The sequence below is a fragment of the Cololabis saira genome, chromosome 16 (assembly GCF_033807715.1).
Source record: "Cololabis saira isolate AMF1-May2022 chromosome 16, fColSai1.1, whole genome shotgun sequence".
NCBI lineage: Eukaryota > Metazoa > Chordata > Actinopteri > Beloniformes > Belonidae > Cololabis > Cololabis saira.
In genome coordinates this window covers 23,925,988-23,941,208 of record NC_084602.1, presented here as the reverse complement: position 1 = coordinate 23,941,208, position 15,221 = coordinate 23,925,988, and the positions used below count along the sequence as shown (strand labels likewise).

The 15,221-nt window shown below is 40.0% G+C and overlaps 1 protein-coding gene across 1 annotated transcript in view; it reads left to right on the top strand.

Moving 5' to 3' along the window:
• eml5 (EMAP like 5) overlaps positions 1-15,221 on the top strand; it is a 44,891-nt gene that overhangs the window by 23,616 nt on the left and 6,054 nt on the right. Inside the window, exons 13-36 of the mRNA XM_061743032.1 lie at positions 573-679; positions 780-898; positions 998-1,184; positions 1,308-1,413; positions 1,776-1,869; positions 3,512-3,612; positions 3,721-3,914; positions 4,119-4,230; positions 4,410-4,537; positions 5,122-5,263; positions 5,343-5,495; positions 7,080-7,211; positions 7,305-7,393; positions 9,986-10,162; positions 10,300-10,501; positions 10,587-10,713; positions 10,970-10,984; positions 11,569-11,577; positions 12,892-12,970; positions 13,236-13,365; positions 13,473-13,571; positions 13,897-13,917; positions 14,066-14,239; positions 14,926-15,134. Of these exons, the coding sequence (XP_061599016.1) occupies positions 573-679; positions 780-898; positions 998-1,184; positions 1,308-1,413; positions 1,776-1,869; positions 3,512-3,612; positions 3,721-3,914; positions 4,119-4,230; positions 4,410-4,537; positions 5,122-5,263; positions 5,343-5,495; positions 7,080-7,211; positions 7,305-7,393; positions 9,986-10,162; positions 10,300-10,501; positions 10,587-10,713; positions 10,970-10,984; positions 11,569-11,577; positions 12,892-12,970; positions 13,236-13,365; positions 13,473-13,571; positions 13,897-13,917; positions 14,066-14,239; positions 14,926-15,134 (2,906 nt within the window). The remainder of the gene's footprint in view (positions 1-572; positions 680-779; positions 899-997; positions 1,185-1,307; positions 1,414-1,775; positions 1,870-3,511; positions 3,613-3,720; positions 3,915-4,118; positions 4,231-4,409; positions 4,538-5,121; positions 5,264-5,342; positions 5,496-7,079; positions 7,212-7,304; positions 7,394-9,985; positions 10,163-10,299; positions 10,502-10,586; positions 10,714-10,969; positions 10,985-11,568; positions 11,578-12,891; positions 12,971-13,235; positions 13,366-13,472; positions 13,572-13,896; positions 13,918-14,065; positions 14,240-14,925; positions 15,135-15,221) is intronic.

The following is a 15,221-nucleotide window of genomic DNA, read 5'->3' as shown; positions in this document are numbered from 1 at the left end:
TCAATGACCTCGTTATTTTTTGTGGGAATCTACCAAGCAGTATATCACTTACTAGAGTTCCCCATCCCTTGCGTTTTTCTTTTTTCTTTCTAAAGCTGTGTGAAGGAATGGCCATCACGTTAATTAAGACCAATCCAATAAAACTGAATGGAGCTTGGAAAGTATAATTGCATTGTCGTTCCCAAGTCATATTTTTACAAGAGACAGAGTGAAGTAGTGCTCTGTGAAATTACACCACGTACTGACTGTCTTTCCTTTTAATTTTCCTAATGGATCTTGGGAGTAGTCGCCCGAGGTTGCCAGCTCTGCTTTTGCCTCTTGGCACCACTTTAATGTGCTGCATCAGCATTTTGAAACAGTTAGTCTTCAGTATGATCGCCGTGAAGCGTGATGGCTCAATAAATAGGAGCTGCCATAACATTATTACAAGATCAACCCACGTCCCAGCAGAAAGTAGTTTAAGTATGTTTATTTTTTCCTTTTAAACATGTTTACAAAGGGTTATTTTTCTGATTTAAAAGCACTCGGATTTTAGGAGTGAGCGATTTAGTAACTAAGTTTTCCTCCTGCAGAGACGTTAGCTGACTCAAACAGTGAAGAATCAGACTCAGATCAGTCAGACGTGCCTGAGATGGACTCAGAAATTGAACAGGAGACACAGCTCACGTACCGACGACAGGTGAGAAATGATCAAACAAGTTCTCTCTTTAAATAAAACACCTGAGAAATTGCATGTTTTTTTTACTGAATTATATGAATATGTTTCCACCTGCATCCAGGTTTATAAGGAAGATCTACCTCAGCTCAAAGAGCAGTGCAAAGGGAAACATCGAGCAACGGCCATGAAGAAAAAAGAACATGCACCAGGGAGTGGGATTAAGCTGCACTTCATCCATGGGTAGGGTGAAAAGGAAGTTTGCAAATTCTGCACCTTGCTGGTTTTGTGAGATATATTTAAAGTGGGCAAAATGCCTTTTATCTCTTATTTTATCTGCAGCTATAGGGGCTATGATTGCAGAAGTAACCTGTTCTACACCCAGACAGGGGAGATTGTCTACCACGTAGCTGCGGTGGGAGTGGTCTACAACAGACAGCAGAATACTCAGCGTTTCTACATGGGCCATGATGACGACATCCTCTGTCTGGCTATCCACCCCCTGAAGGACTTTGTAGCAACAGGGCAGGTAGCTGCCAAGATTCAAGATTTATGGTGTTTGAAGAACCGAACCGGTGTCTGGGATGCTTGTCTGTTTGTCATTTGTAAAATAGATTTGTTTTGTAGACCATGTGCATTCTTTTCTGTCTAGGTTGGCAGAGATTCCTCAGTCCATATATGGGATACAGAAACGTTAAAAGCCATGTCCGTGTTGAAAGGTTTTCACCAGCTTGGAGTATGCACTCTCGACTTCTCTGGTAAATGCAATTTGTAAACCCATCCAGGCAAAGCTTATATTCATGCATCCTGCTTTAATTAGTCAGAAGAAATAACAGGTGAATTCAAAGGACAACCAATTTAGAAGCAATGCTGAAAAATCCATATCCTGCTGTCTAGTAGTCATGCTGGTCTGACAACATCAAGGGTGATCTATTCATCTCACTATCTTTAATTGGCCCCTGCCAGAGGCATGACAGGGATCTGTGTGTCAGTGAATCACCTGCTGGAGATCACATCAGCCGGGATGCTTTCATGTTGCTAACAGGGCTCAGCTTAACCGAAGCCAACGCGAGAATAGGCTTTTCTCTTTGCTGTGCTGAATATGTTTTTTCCTCCACAGCGGACGGCAAGCGGCTGGCTTCGGTAGGCCTGGACGACAATCACACCATTGTGCTGTGGGACTGGAGGAAGGGGGAGAAGCTCTCTGCCATGCGGTGAGTATACTCCTGTTATATTACAGTGTTGACACGGCTGCAGATCAGCTTGTTTAGCACACAGCAGCTGCCACCCCCACATCCGGAAGGATTGGAAGACAAAAAACGAAAAAATAAACTTCCTATTATTTCTAAAACATGTTTGAGTCATACTAATTTAAACAATTATACATGAGGGATAAAAACTGAAGCCACTTTGTTGGGAAAGCTTGTTTGATTGGGCAGTTAAAAGAAAACAAGAATTACCTTCAAGATTTCTAGGCTGCTCCTCTACAACACTAAACTCTGCCTGTGTAGGAGTTTGTTCCAAAGGCTCAGCTTTAGGCATGAAAGAGATAAAAGAATAGAGAATAGATTTTATTTATCGATCACAAGCTTAGCTTGGTGAGTCTGGGCTTCTTGATCATCCGGATGTTACTTTTGCAGGGAAACATAGCAGCCAAGTTGTGTTCTTTTTCGCAAATAAGTTGTAAAAGATGATCATGCTATTGGAAGTTTAAACGATTGTCACATATTTTACAAGCTGACCACTGAAACAAATGGACTAAGAAGCGTTTGATATTAATCTGCACATTTACGCAAAAGGCGACTGTGGATTCCGGATTTAAATAAAACAGGCAAACAGCACCAAGCTCGCACATTCAATGCATCTGGATTAGTTTAGAAAGATGGGAATTGTGAATTTCTTTAAAAGTGTCAATGCAAAATGCTCTGTTTTCATACAAAAAAATATATATACGCATGAGGAAGCAAAAACCAGAGGAACCAAGAATAATTAATGGGAAAACGTGAAAATATTTGGCTTTTGCTTTGGTGCTTGGTGCGTATCTATTCGATTGAAATCCCCCCTGGCTGCATTTCAAGGAGCTCTCCTGCGCGTTGTGCACCAGGCTCTCGCTGCAGCTCAGGGACAGCTTGGAGCAGCGCTAATCTCCTTTGCAGACCCTGTTGCACATTACTGGGAGGTGGGAAGAGGGGGGGAGGCATGATAGAGTCGGCTTGTATGGTACCGGTGCTTTGCTTTTAACGATCTGAAGAGGAAGAGGTATGAGAATGATGAGGGTGGCAATCCAGCAAGAGGGCGAGAAATAGAAACAAAGGGCCAAAATGGAAAGAGACACAGTTATGTTACTATGAGACACCTACAGCATGATAAACTGTTTTTTTATTATTATTTTGAGAATTGATTCTAGAACACAGATATAATAATTTTAAGATAAAATGTTTGTATTGAGCAAGTTTGGAAAGCAAATTGCATGTCAATATCACTGATCAAATCGCTCTGGTGGAACATTCAGTACAAACTCCTACATGTGTTTCCACATAATCAATTGGTAAAATAATTAACAGTGACACCTAATCCATTTACTCTTCCCTTGAATGGTTGCTTACAAACACAAAACGGCTATACTCTTTATACACTTATTCTGACTAAATTAGTAAAGTTAGAAAAAAAAATTAAAAAAATAGTAGTTACTAAATTACTTGTCTGTAAAGTGGTTTTAAAAAGCTCTAAAATGAAAGTTTGTTTCTGTCAATCTTCAGAAATAGCAATAGACAAAATATGTGTTGCTAAACCTTTTTTAAAAATGTACTAATATAATGATTTTTGCGCACATTTTGTTATTTGCAACTTTTTCAGGGGAAGCAAGGACAAGATATTTATTGTGAAAATAAATCCCTACCTTCCCGACAAGCTCATCACCGCTGGTGTGAAACATATGAAGTTTTGGCACAAAGCCGGTGAGACCAGTGTTTTTATATTGACTGACTTGTTTGGCGCTAACAAGCAGGAATCTGTCTTCCTCGTAACACATCCCACCACGAGTTCACTGTCTGCTTTTCTTTCAGGTGGTGGTCTAATTGGGCGCAAAGGGAACATGGGGAAGACTGAGACGATGATGTGTGCTGGGTACGGCTGGTCGGAGGAGATGGTGTTTTCAGGCACATGCACGGGGGACATTTGCATCTGGAGGGACATGTTCCTGATGAAGACTGTCAAAGCTCATGACGGCCCTGTTTTCAGTATGCATGCTCTAGAAAAGGTATGTTATAGACTAGGGGGGAATGTGTTTTTATTTTAAAACCAGTCTACATCAACTTTTTTCACTTTAAAGGCAGCTTTTGATCAGTTTCTTTGTGTTAGCGTGTATATCAGACTGGACTAGGTTAATAATATTCCTGCAAGAGTAAGCAGGGTATTTGTTACATTTATTTAACCTCACAAGCCACTTTTTTTTGCCCTGCAGGGATTTGTAACTGGTGGAAAGGATGGTATAGTAGCTCTGTGGGATGATACTTTTGAAAGATGCCTCAAGACTTATGCCATCAAGAGAGCAGTCCTAGCTCCAGGCTCCAAAGGTGAAAGCCTGTCCTGTTCTCAGTTGTCCTCCATTGTCCTTTAATCATTTGTATCCTCTGTTTACACAATACAACCCTCTAATGCTAATCAATTTATAGAATAAGAAATAAGAAATAAGATTGCATTGTGTTGTGATCTGAGGCCTCAGCCTTCATTCTGTGATTGATCAACTCTGCAGGGCTGCTACTGGAGGATAATCCCTCCATACGTGCCATATCTCTGGGCCATGGCCACATTCTGGTGGGGACCAAGAACGGTGAGATCCTGGAGGTGGACAAGAGTGGCCCCATCACTCTATTGGTCCAGGTGGGAGGAAGAAACCATGTTCTACATCTTATAAAATATTGCATCAGGCTCAGCCTGTTTTCTTACTTTATAAGGCTGGATACTGATGACAGCGCTAGGTCTTTTACAAAGCTTCTTCCTGAGCTTACCTTATAGTTAAAGCATGCAAAGTAAGAGGTGCAGATTCATAGATGAACCAGCAGAAGTGCTGATGAATTACTGTCACTCAGCGGGGAAATTGTTAATTTAGTTAAGTGGATTGCAGTTTCTCCCGGCCTCCCTTGATGGTGCCCAAAGAGAACAAATGCTATTGATTGCCCTTTAGTTGCACATTTTGATGGATGGAAATAGTTTGTCAAACAAGATCTAAAGGTTTCTCAGGAATATTTGATCCACAGTGGAGCTAACAGGCTATCTGGGTAACTATTAAAGACAAATAAAAAGATAGATTTAAGGAACACTGTAATGCATAAATAGTGGAAATCATGAAAATACATTGTGGAAAAATGTTTGTTACTGATTACCACTGCTGTTTCTATACATTATTGCTTAGATTGAATTCAGAAACTACATTTAATTATTTATGCCCTTGCGTGTGTCTGCAGGGTCACATGGAGGGTGAAGTGTGGGGCCTGGCCACTCATCCCCATCTCCCCCTCTGTGCCACTGTCAGCGATGACAAAACGTTGCGTATATGGGACCTCTCCCCCAGCCACTGCATGCTGGCTGTACGCAAACTCAGGAAAGGTGAGACAGCTTTGTAACAAAAAATGGACAGGTCAGTTTTCTGGCAGGAAGAACGCTGGTTCAACCTTGTCCTCCACAGGCGGCCGGTGCTGCTGCTTCTCCCCTGATGGCAAGGCCCTGGCTGTGGGCCTGAATGATGGCAGTTTCATCATCGTGAACGCAGACACCCTGGAGGACCTGGTGTCCTTCCACCACCGCAAGGATATCATCTCAGATATCAGATTCTCTCCAGGTCTGTAGTTCACCTTCACAATTTGTCACCGGTTCAAAATTCCTACGAGATGCAAACAGACCTCTAAAATGCTGTTGCCCTTCAAAGTGATGGAGTTTAGGATATGTAGGAGGCCGTGCTAAATTGTGAGTAGTTATACATGCTTCCCTCCCACTGTGAGCCTGGGAGAGTTTTCGTCAGGCCTGACTCCAATTAATGGCTTTCTGTAATTAGGCCAGACAGAAAAACAGCAAGAGAGGAATGAAAAAACAGTGGGGGCGGGCAAAGTGGGAAAAAGAAACTAAACTTGTTCAAATGGACACTTAACCTTAATCTAGAATGCGAGGGATCTTGTTTCTCCGCCCAACGCACAAGAAGACGTGGCCAAGTTTGTTGGTACTGTATCATTCTCTTAAAGAAAGAAAACCCCACAATAACCAGCTAGATAACTTGAAACTGACTAAAGTAATGATAAACGATAATTTACTGAACATTGACGAATGAAAATTATCCGACATTAAAACCCAACTACTCAAAATAATCTAGGCAAAGTAGTTGGTACCACTAGAAAAAGATGAAAAAATAATTGAAGCATGGAGACATGTTAAACTTTAGTGTGTCCTGTAATTAGTATTACAAGTGTCTTTAATCTTGTAATCAGTCCATCTTCCTGTTGAAAGGGTGAAAATTGGTCACTGCTGTTTTGTATCATGATGTGCACCCCGTGTCCCTGGTGCGGTGGGGGCGACAGAAGTGCAGGAAACTTGGAATACAATGATGCAGATTTTCAAAGTACAGCAAGAATTAGATGAACTAAACCAGGAAACACAAGAAAATCACAAAAAAAGAAAAACGAAAACTTACAAAAACCTGAAAACATGACTGAACATGGACCAGAGAAAGTAAAGGGGAGAATTGTCTGCGGAGATCAGTAAGTACATTCTAGACGAGCATCTCAAAGCTTGATGTTCCTGTCACAACAGTAGATATTTTCATCCAGAAGTTTAGGGTCCACAGGTCTGTAGTCAACCTCTCTGGGTGTCGCCGCTAAATGAAAATTCATTGAATAAAAGGATAATACAACAACTTCTTAAGTGAGTAAATGTGAACTCAAAGGCCAAGGTACATCAGTGTTAGGTTGCACCGTCACTATTTGGACCAAGGTGGAAAAAAGACCAGTTAGAATCAGGCCGGAGCAAAATCAGACTGCAGTTTTTGGAAATGCATGTTGACAAGTCACAAAGCTTCTTGGAAAATATCCTTCAGGCAGATGAAATAAAATTAGAGTTGGATGTTCACAGATCAAAAAATGAAACACTGCTTTGGGTTTACTGATGCTCAATCAATAGCTGTGACATAACAAGGTTAAAATCATGACTGTCTCCGTTTTAATTTACGGTTAAATATGTTTCACTCAAAAACACAAATGGGGGCGGAGTTAAAGTCAAAGACCTCATGCTTTGATGCAAATCCATCAAGCAGTTAATGACAAACTTTTGATATATAGGTGTAAGTTTTGTCTGACTGTGGAGTCTTTGAGTAGAGAAGATCTGGAGACTGACCCTTTGAGATTAAGTGACATTTCAATCTCCCTCGTTGGCTCAGGAACTGGGAAGTACCTCGCAGTGGCCTCAGGAGACAGCTTTGTGGATATTTACAATGTCATGAGCAGCAAACGGGTGGGAGTGTGCAAAGGATGTCTAAATTACATCACCCACCTGGACTGGGACAAGAGAGGTGAATAAGCTTCCACAAGCACTAATATTTTTACAACTATTACTTGTATGTATCTCCACAACTCTACAAACCACTGGGCTCCGTCATTCACAGGAAAACTACTCCAGGTCAACACAGCGGCTAAAGAACAGTTTTTTTTCGAAGCGCCTCGTGGCAAGAGGCAGACCATCCCAGCTACGGAGGTAAGCAGGAAGGGAAGGCACGGGACATGGACGTGGTCGTGCTGCCGCTGGCCTTCATTTTCCCCTCGAGATCACAGGAAACTTGGGGAAGGGCAATGAAGCATTTACACGGCCCACCTTTCACCAGCATTATTTTCTCATATGGGCTGTGGAATTGGGGTAGTGTTTATGGGCGCATCATTGCATTGTGACATTAAAGCACCTTGCCAAGACTACAGAGAAGGGGAGTGTAGCACACTATAATGTAATAATTTCCTGAAAATGTAATAACGCCTGAAAATGTAATAAAATTTGCACTTAACCCAATCGAAAATGTAATAAAACCCAATAATGTAATAACTTGACCAATAATGTAATAAAATATCCTGACTGATATTGTAATAACATTTTTACCGATAATGTAATACCTTATTACGTTGTTGGGAATTTATTACATTTTTAGATGGATCTTTTTTTTTTTTCCAAAACTGATAATGTAATACTTGACAGATAATGTAATATATATATGTTAATTTTCAGTCCAGAGTTCTACATTTTGTGTTTTAAATATCTAAGAATGTTATATACGCTGGATTTGAAACACCAGAATGACTATTGGGTTAAATTGCAGACTTTGAGTACCATCTAATAAATTCCCAATAACGTAATAAGATATTACATTATTGGTATTGGTACAAATTTTATTACATTTTCAGGCGTTATTACATTTTCAGGAAATTATTACATTATAGGGTGCTACAGGGAGCGTTTAGGAAATAAGGGTCAGCCAGAGTTGATGCTGTTAGCTCAAGGGAGAATCACATAACACCCTTTACATTTATTTTTCCCTCACAGTTAAAACACTTAACTTTTGTGCAATGAGCAACATGATGCACGTTGAAAGGTTTTACTCTTCTCAGTCTTCTGTTTTCAACTGGCTGTTTTCATCATGTAGACAATTCCCTATGATGGTCAGTGGAGACGTACTGTGAATGCTTTGTGTTGAGGAGAGCCCCAAAGGTCTTTTCTTGGCCTCATTTTGTTCTCCATTCATCCATAACATTTTTCTTTATGTGAGAAGCTCATCTCCAGCTTCTAACATTATTTCATGAGCTGCAGCTTGCACCAAGTTAGCTCAACATGAGGACTGGGAATGTGAGAAAACTCCACTGCTGATCCAAAACCATCCATCCATCATCTATACCAGTCCAGGGCACATATAGGCAAAGAGACACACATTTGTATCACCAATTTAGAATCCCCAATTTGCCCAACACACATGCTTTTGGACTGAGGGAGGAAGCTGGAGTACCTGGAGAAAACCCATGCAAGCAAAAGGAGAACATGCAGACGCCCCACAGTCATTATATCATGTCAAGTGATTTTTTTAAATCTTCGAAAGACATTTGGTAAAATACTATGTTTATGATTGAATTTACCAATATAAATAAGATTAAACTGATGAAACCAGATGATCTCAACAAAATATAAACTATTATGTCCATAATCCATGACAATAGTTAAAAATAATGGCTAGAATAACTAGAAATCAACAATGTAATGATAAATAGGGGTTTATTCGGAATCATTTGAAGGTCGTGGCCGTGTATTTAACCAAGATACTGAGGAGAGTGACAACAGTCTGCTCAACTAAGTCTGACCCTTTTCTTTGACTAGAATTCTTAAAACTAGCAAAATAATATAGCCACTAAAAGTAAGACTAATATTCTTTTTTAAAAACTTTCTTAGAAATGTGTTTTTGCATATAGTCCTTGCATTAAAGCATTGGCTGCCGTGAGTCTGTTCAAACTATGCGTATATTCCAGGGGTCGGCAACCCGCAGCTCTAGAGCCGCATGCGGCTCTTTAGCGCCGCCCTAGTGGCTCCTGGAGCTTTTTCAAAAATGTTTGACCTTTTTTTTCCTTTTTTTCTTCTTTTTTTCCTTTTTTTCTCTTTTCTTCTTCTTTTCCCTTTCCTTTTTAATCTTGACATTTAAACTTTTTCTCGACATTTCGACTTTTTTCTCAAAATTTTGACTTTTTTCTCAACATTTTGACTTTTTTCTCAACATTTTTTTTTTTTTTTTTTTCTTTTTTTTCTCAACATTTTGACTTTTTTCTCTCGACATTTTGACTTTTTTTTCAACATTTCGACTTTTTTCTCGAGATTGTACTTCAACATTAATCTCGACATTTCGACTTTTTTTCTCAACATTTCAACTTTTTTCTCAACATTTTGACTTTTTTCTCATCATTTCGACTTTTTTCTCAACATTTCGACTTTTTTCTCGACATTTCGACTTTTTTCTCAAAGTGCATAATGAAAAAAAGAAATCTCCCCCCAGTTATAACTAATATAGATACATGCAGCATGTGTTGCCTTCATTCTAAGGCTTATACAAGACTTTTCATTTTTTGCGGCTCCAGACATATTCGTTTTTTGTGTTTTTGGTCCAATATGGCTCTTTCAAGATTTTGGGTTGCCGATCCCTGGTATATTCAATATGTATTATGAAACGTTATGCAGCGACTGCTTTTAGTTCCACATTCAGCGCTCTCGTTGCCCATCAACTCATGAATGGCTGAATAAACGTGTACTTCCTGACCTCTGCAGGTGGAGAAGGTTGACTGGAGCACATGGACGTGTGTCCTGGGCACGTCCGTCGAGGGCGTCTGGCCCGTGATCAGTGAAGTCACCGAGGTGACCGCTGCCTGCCTTAGCCATGACAAGAAGGTGCTGGCCACAGGAGACGACCTCGGATACGTCAAACTCTTCAGATACCCCGTCAAGGCAAGACCCAGTAGACACAGAACCTTATGAAGTTTGGTATCTTTTTAGAGTAATGTGTCGATGAGACCAAGTGTAGGTTTTAAATGTATGCAAACGTTGTGTTAATTCTATGTTCATTTCACAATTGTTGCCTTCAGGGTAAATATGCAAAGTTCAAGCGCTATGTGGCACACAGCACACATGTTACCAATGTGCGATGGACCCATGACGACAGCCTTTTGGTCACAGTGGGTGGGGGTGACACGTGCCTCATGATCTGGGCCCATGAGCCAGAGGGCCTACGGGAATTCAAACAGTGTGACAGCGAGGAGTCGGATTTTGAGAGCGAGGATGATGGAGGCAAGAGATTACCTTCTGCTTACGTTTTACTGGGTCAGACTTTTCTATGACAGCATCAAAAATGATGGTTTCTGACTCGCTCCAGGTTACGACAGCGACGTGACGAGGGAGAACGAGATCAACTACACCATCAAGGCCTTATCCACCAACATTCGGCCAATGACGGGAGTGAAGCCCCACCTGCAGCTGAAGGAGCCGTCTGTGGACGAAAGGTTGTTGAATGTTGATGCTCTGGTGCAGCTGTGCAGCTGCTCGGCGAGAGATGCTTCCGAGCAGAAACTCATTAGCATGAATATGTGTCAAGAAGAAGCCAAACCTGTCTTCTTCGGTCAACATTTCTTTTCCTGTGTGAAGATTCTCATCCTTTCCCTGCCCTTTTGAAATAACTCCACCTTTTCTGCTCTTCCTCTTTTCTTTAATGGCTGTCCATCTCTCATTATCCTGCTACGTTCTTTTATTCGCGTGAAGACAAGGTGTGGTCAGGTAAGTTCTTGTTATCATATATGCTGATTTTTCTCAGGAAAAACATAAAACTGTTTACATACAAAATGCTCTACATATATTTACATATATATATATATATATATATATATATATATATATATATATATATATATATATATATATATATATATATATATATATATATATATTGCATATTGGGACAAATGGTCACCTCAGACTTTTAAAAAGGGTGTAATATAAAAGGCTTAACTAACATTTGTGGTAAAACAAAGAAATTGTTCTTCTAAGGTTTGATACCTGTGGATTTCCGCTATTGTACTGCAGGTCTTCTAGAAAATGGACGTCTTTATGGGCCTCAGGTTGATGTAGTTCCACATTTGTTTCTTCAGAATGATGCTTAAATACGTGCAGCCGCTCCTGAGCAGCAGTTGTCATAGAAACGGGCTGCCCGGCAGACTGAGGCAGGCGTATGACTTGTATTTGCAGTGTTTCCTCAGCTGACGGGTTGTGTTACGTGTGTCAAGTGGGCAGCGGTAAGTGCAGCGGGAAACCGGTTTCTAATTATTGTTTTGTTTCTTTGTTTTGTTTTTGCTCCCATGAAGAGGGTCGAGGTAAGCTTCTTGTTCTGCTGATGTCCTACATGTTATTTTCTCCAATATTCATTTTTTGCTCTCAGAAATGTAAATAGTTGAAGATTAAATGTGAAAGTTCAGTGTGTTTGTGCTTCTCACTTGATAGTTTATGTTCATTTGTACTATATTTAAAAAAAAAAAAGGTAGCCTACGCCTCTGTATTTATGAGTGGGATTACTGTGCAGATGCAATCCCTCGATATGTTGTTGATGAATTATTATGCTTCTGGATTTCTTTGTCTACTAACAACTACAACTCTTGCACCATTCAGTGCATAAAAGTTTAAATCCCAACATGACAGTTATCAACAAAAAAAAAATCAATGATTTATGTAAAGCAATTTCCATAGAGATGTGTGGCAGGGAGCCGTCCTGTAAACCACATTGAGCAGAGGGAGTTTTCGTTAACCTGCTCTTGAGGCCAGGGTTTTCAGTCGAGTTTGTTTTGAGCCACAGTTTGTAATAAAAATGGAGGAAAATCTGAAAAACTGCTTGCTCACACAATGTAATTCCCTAAAGCAAGAGACCTATAACTTCTTTTGTTAGTTTTTTTTTTCTGCCAGAAGCCTTCAAATGAAAGAAAGTTGCTCAGCTTCCCCGTAGTCTTGAATCCAATATAAAATCAGACCAAGAATTCCTTTTCTTTTCTTTTTTTACTCGCCTGCCTGTATATTGACAGTTTTTACTCCAAAAACTCAGATGTCACACCAATGTGAGCGGTGCTGCGTAACAATTCAATTGAAGCTAAATTTTTGTTTGAACAATAGGCTTTTAGAGAAAAATGCAAGTTCATGTTCACTTCAGGTCAAATGAAAGTCATTGAGGAAAAGCTAGAGCTCCTTAACTGAAACTTATAACTCATCACCGTGGAAACCTTCAGATTTCTCAGCTGGTGAGCAGCTTGTCTGTCATATTCTCTTGTTTCACACACACTTTCATACGATAAGGGACGCTGCCATTAGCAGCAACCTCACCTCGGTTTCTCCAGAATCTGCTTGGTCTTGTCATTATTTATTTTTCATACTATTAGATTTTAAAATTGTAAGTAATGATGGATCTTTGTTGAACTTCTAGAAAAACGATTATCTACTTGAGTAAACGAGTAAAATAAGGACTTTTGTTGGCTCGTTGTCGGTTTATAGACAAGTAAAGGGGTACAAAACTCTCCGTGGTTTGAAATTTTCACAGATCTTTTCATTTTATTGCCACTTTAATTTTTGTATTTCCACTTTCACACTCGTACGTTGTTATTGTCAGTATTATGCTGCTCTCTCATCCCAGCTGTCTGTTGCAGGCCTCCCGTCAGCAGAGCACTGCCACAGCCAGAGAAGCTGCAGACCAACAACGTTGGCAAAAAGAAGAGACCAATTGAGGTAACGTGTCTGCATGCAACAAAGCAAACACAGAAATGCCGACGATATGTTTTATGTAAGAGGAAGGAAGAGAAAACAGATGATTCAAAGGGCTGGTTTCTAATGTGATTATTTCAGCCGAAGAGACGCCATGTGTGCGTTGTTGATCCAGCTGCCTCTCTGGGAACTGCGACGGAACTGTAATCGAATAATGACGTTCTTCTGCTGCCAGTTAGCGGAGAGCATCTTTGTTGCCATGGAGTTAACCTTTCTGAATCTTCTGCAGGATCTGGTGCTGGAGCTGGTGTTTGGTTACCGCGGCAGTGACTGCCGCAATAACGTGCATTACCTGAACGAGGGGGCTGACATCATCTACCACACAGCCTCAGTCGGCATCGTCCTTAACTTGACAACCTGTAAGCAAATGCAGATTGTTGTCTGTAATCCGAAAAGTAGACACGGCGGACAAGATTTCATTTGTCGTTTGTTTGTCGTGTGGGTGTGTTTGTGTGTTTTCTTGCAGCCTGCCAAAGTTTCTATGTCGAACACAGTGATGATATTTTGTGCCTGACAATCAATCAACACCCTAAATTCCCCAACGTGGTGGCAACTGGCCAAGTAGGTATGTTTGTGAGAAGGTGACCGTCTATGATTCTGTAGTCTGAACTGTACAACACACCTCATCTCTCGTACAAAGAAACAAATCCACAAAATGACTATCTACGCAGAGATTTCACATGTGCAGCCTTATTGAGAGTTTTCACAAGAGTTTTAAGCTTTTTTTTCTTCTGGTAGAGAGGAAGCAAATGGACATTTTGTAGTTGCATTATGCATATTTTAGAATCTAATGAGCACATAAACATACAGCCTTTTTCTCAGAAAACTAAATAAAATTAGTAAAAAAACTAGCTTATTTGGTCAATAAATCGGTTTTTCTTGCTTTACAGGTGATAATGGTGACATGTCAGGTAAGAATTTTTCTAAATTAAAATAAAACTATTTAACTGTTGAAAAGTGTGTTGCACTACTGCCATCTAGTGGTCAGTTTCGCTGATGTTTCTGTGCCATAAACTGTGAAATTTAAACAAATGAAGTTCCCTCTTCTCTGCCCCCCAGCCACGTCTCCTTCTATACACGTGTGGGACGCCATGACCAAGCAGACACTGTCGGTGCTGCGTTGTTTCCACTCAGGTGGAGTTTGCTCTGTCAGTTTCAGTGCCACAGGAAAACTCCTGCTGTCTGTCGGCCTGGACCCCGAACACACTGTCACCATCTGGAAGTGGCAGGAAGGTAACTCAAGGGGGGAAAAAACACAAATCCCATTTTATTTTTAGTTAGTTAATATTTATTTTGGTCAATCACAAACAAAAATCAACAAACAAAATAACACAGGTTTTTCCCTGGTCAACATTGTGATTATTTGACCGAAAAGGTCTGGGCTTGAAGCATAAATCTTATCTTGCCCACCTTTTAACTGAATAGAGTATACAAAAAGAACAAATGAAGTATCATAAGTCTACAAAAATAAGAATAAAATAAGATGATGATGATGATGATGATGATGATGATGATAATAATAATAATAATAGCAATAATAATGATAATAATAATGATAGCTCTGAAAACAGAAAGTGAAAAGATGCTAAAGAAACCGACAAAACCAATTTAAGTTGTCATTTTATCTCATGCATGTGTACATTCTTCTTTGTTTTCTTATTGTGTTTCTATATATGTGTCCATTACCTTTCCTTTGAATAATATATTGTATGCTTTTATTGAATTTGCTAGTTTAAGGTCGTTATCTAATGAGTTCCACAGTTTTACTCCTAAAACAGATATACATCTGCCCTTCGTGTTTGTTCTTATTGCTGTTGTGTCAAACATTGCTGTTCCCCTGAGGTCATGAGGTATTTTATTTTTTGCTTAGGGTTTTACTGAGGGATTGTGAGTGTACCACCTTCTGATTTCTTTCTCAGGTGCCAAAGTTGCCAGTCGAATAGGCCACACCCAGAGGATCTTTGTGGCCGAGTTTCGGCCCGACTCAGACACACACTTTGTATCCGTGGGCATCAAGCATGTGCGTTTTTGGACGTTGGCGGGCAGAGCTTTGCTCAGCAAGAAAGGAGTGCTGAGTTCCATCGAAGATGCTCGAATGCAGACAATGCTGTCTGTAGCATTTGGAGCTGTAAGTAAATCTAACTGCTATAGTCTAAACTTACTGGTTTTCTTTTTACATTTTTAAACACTTTTTTCCAACTGTATATTACATTTA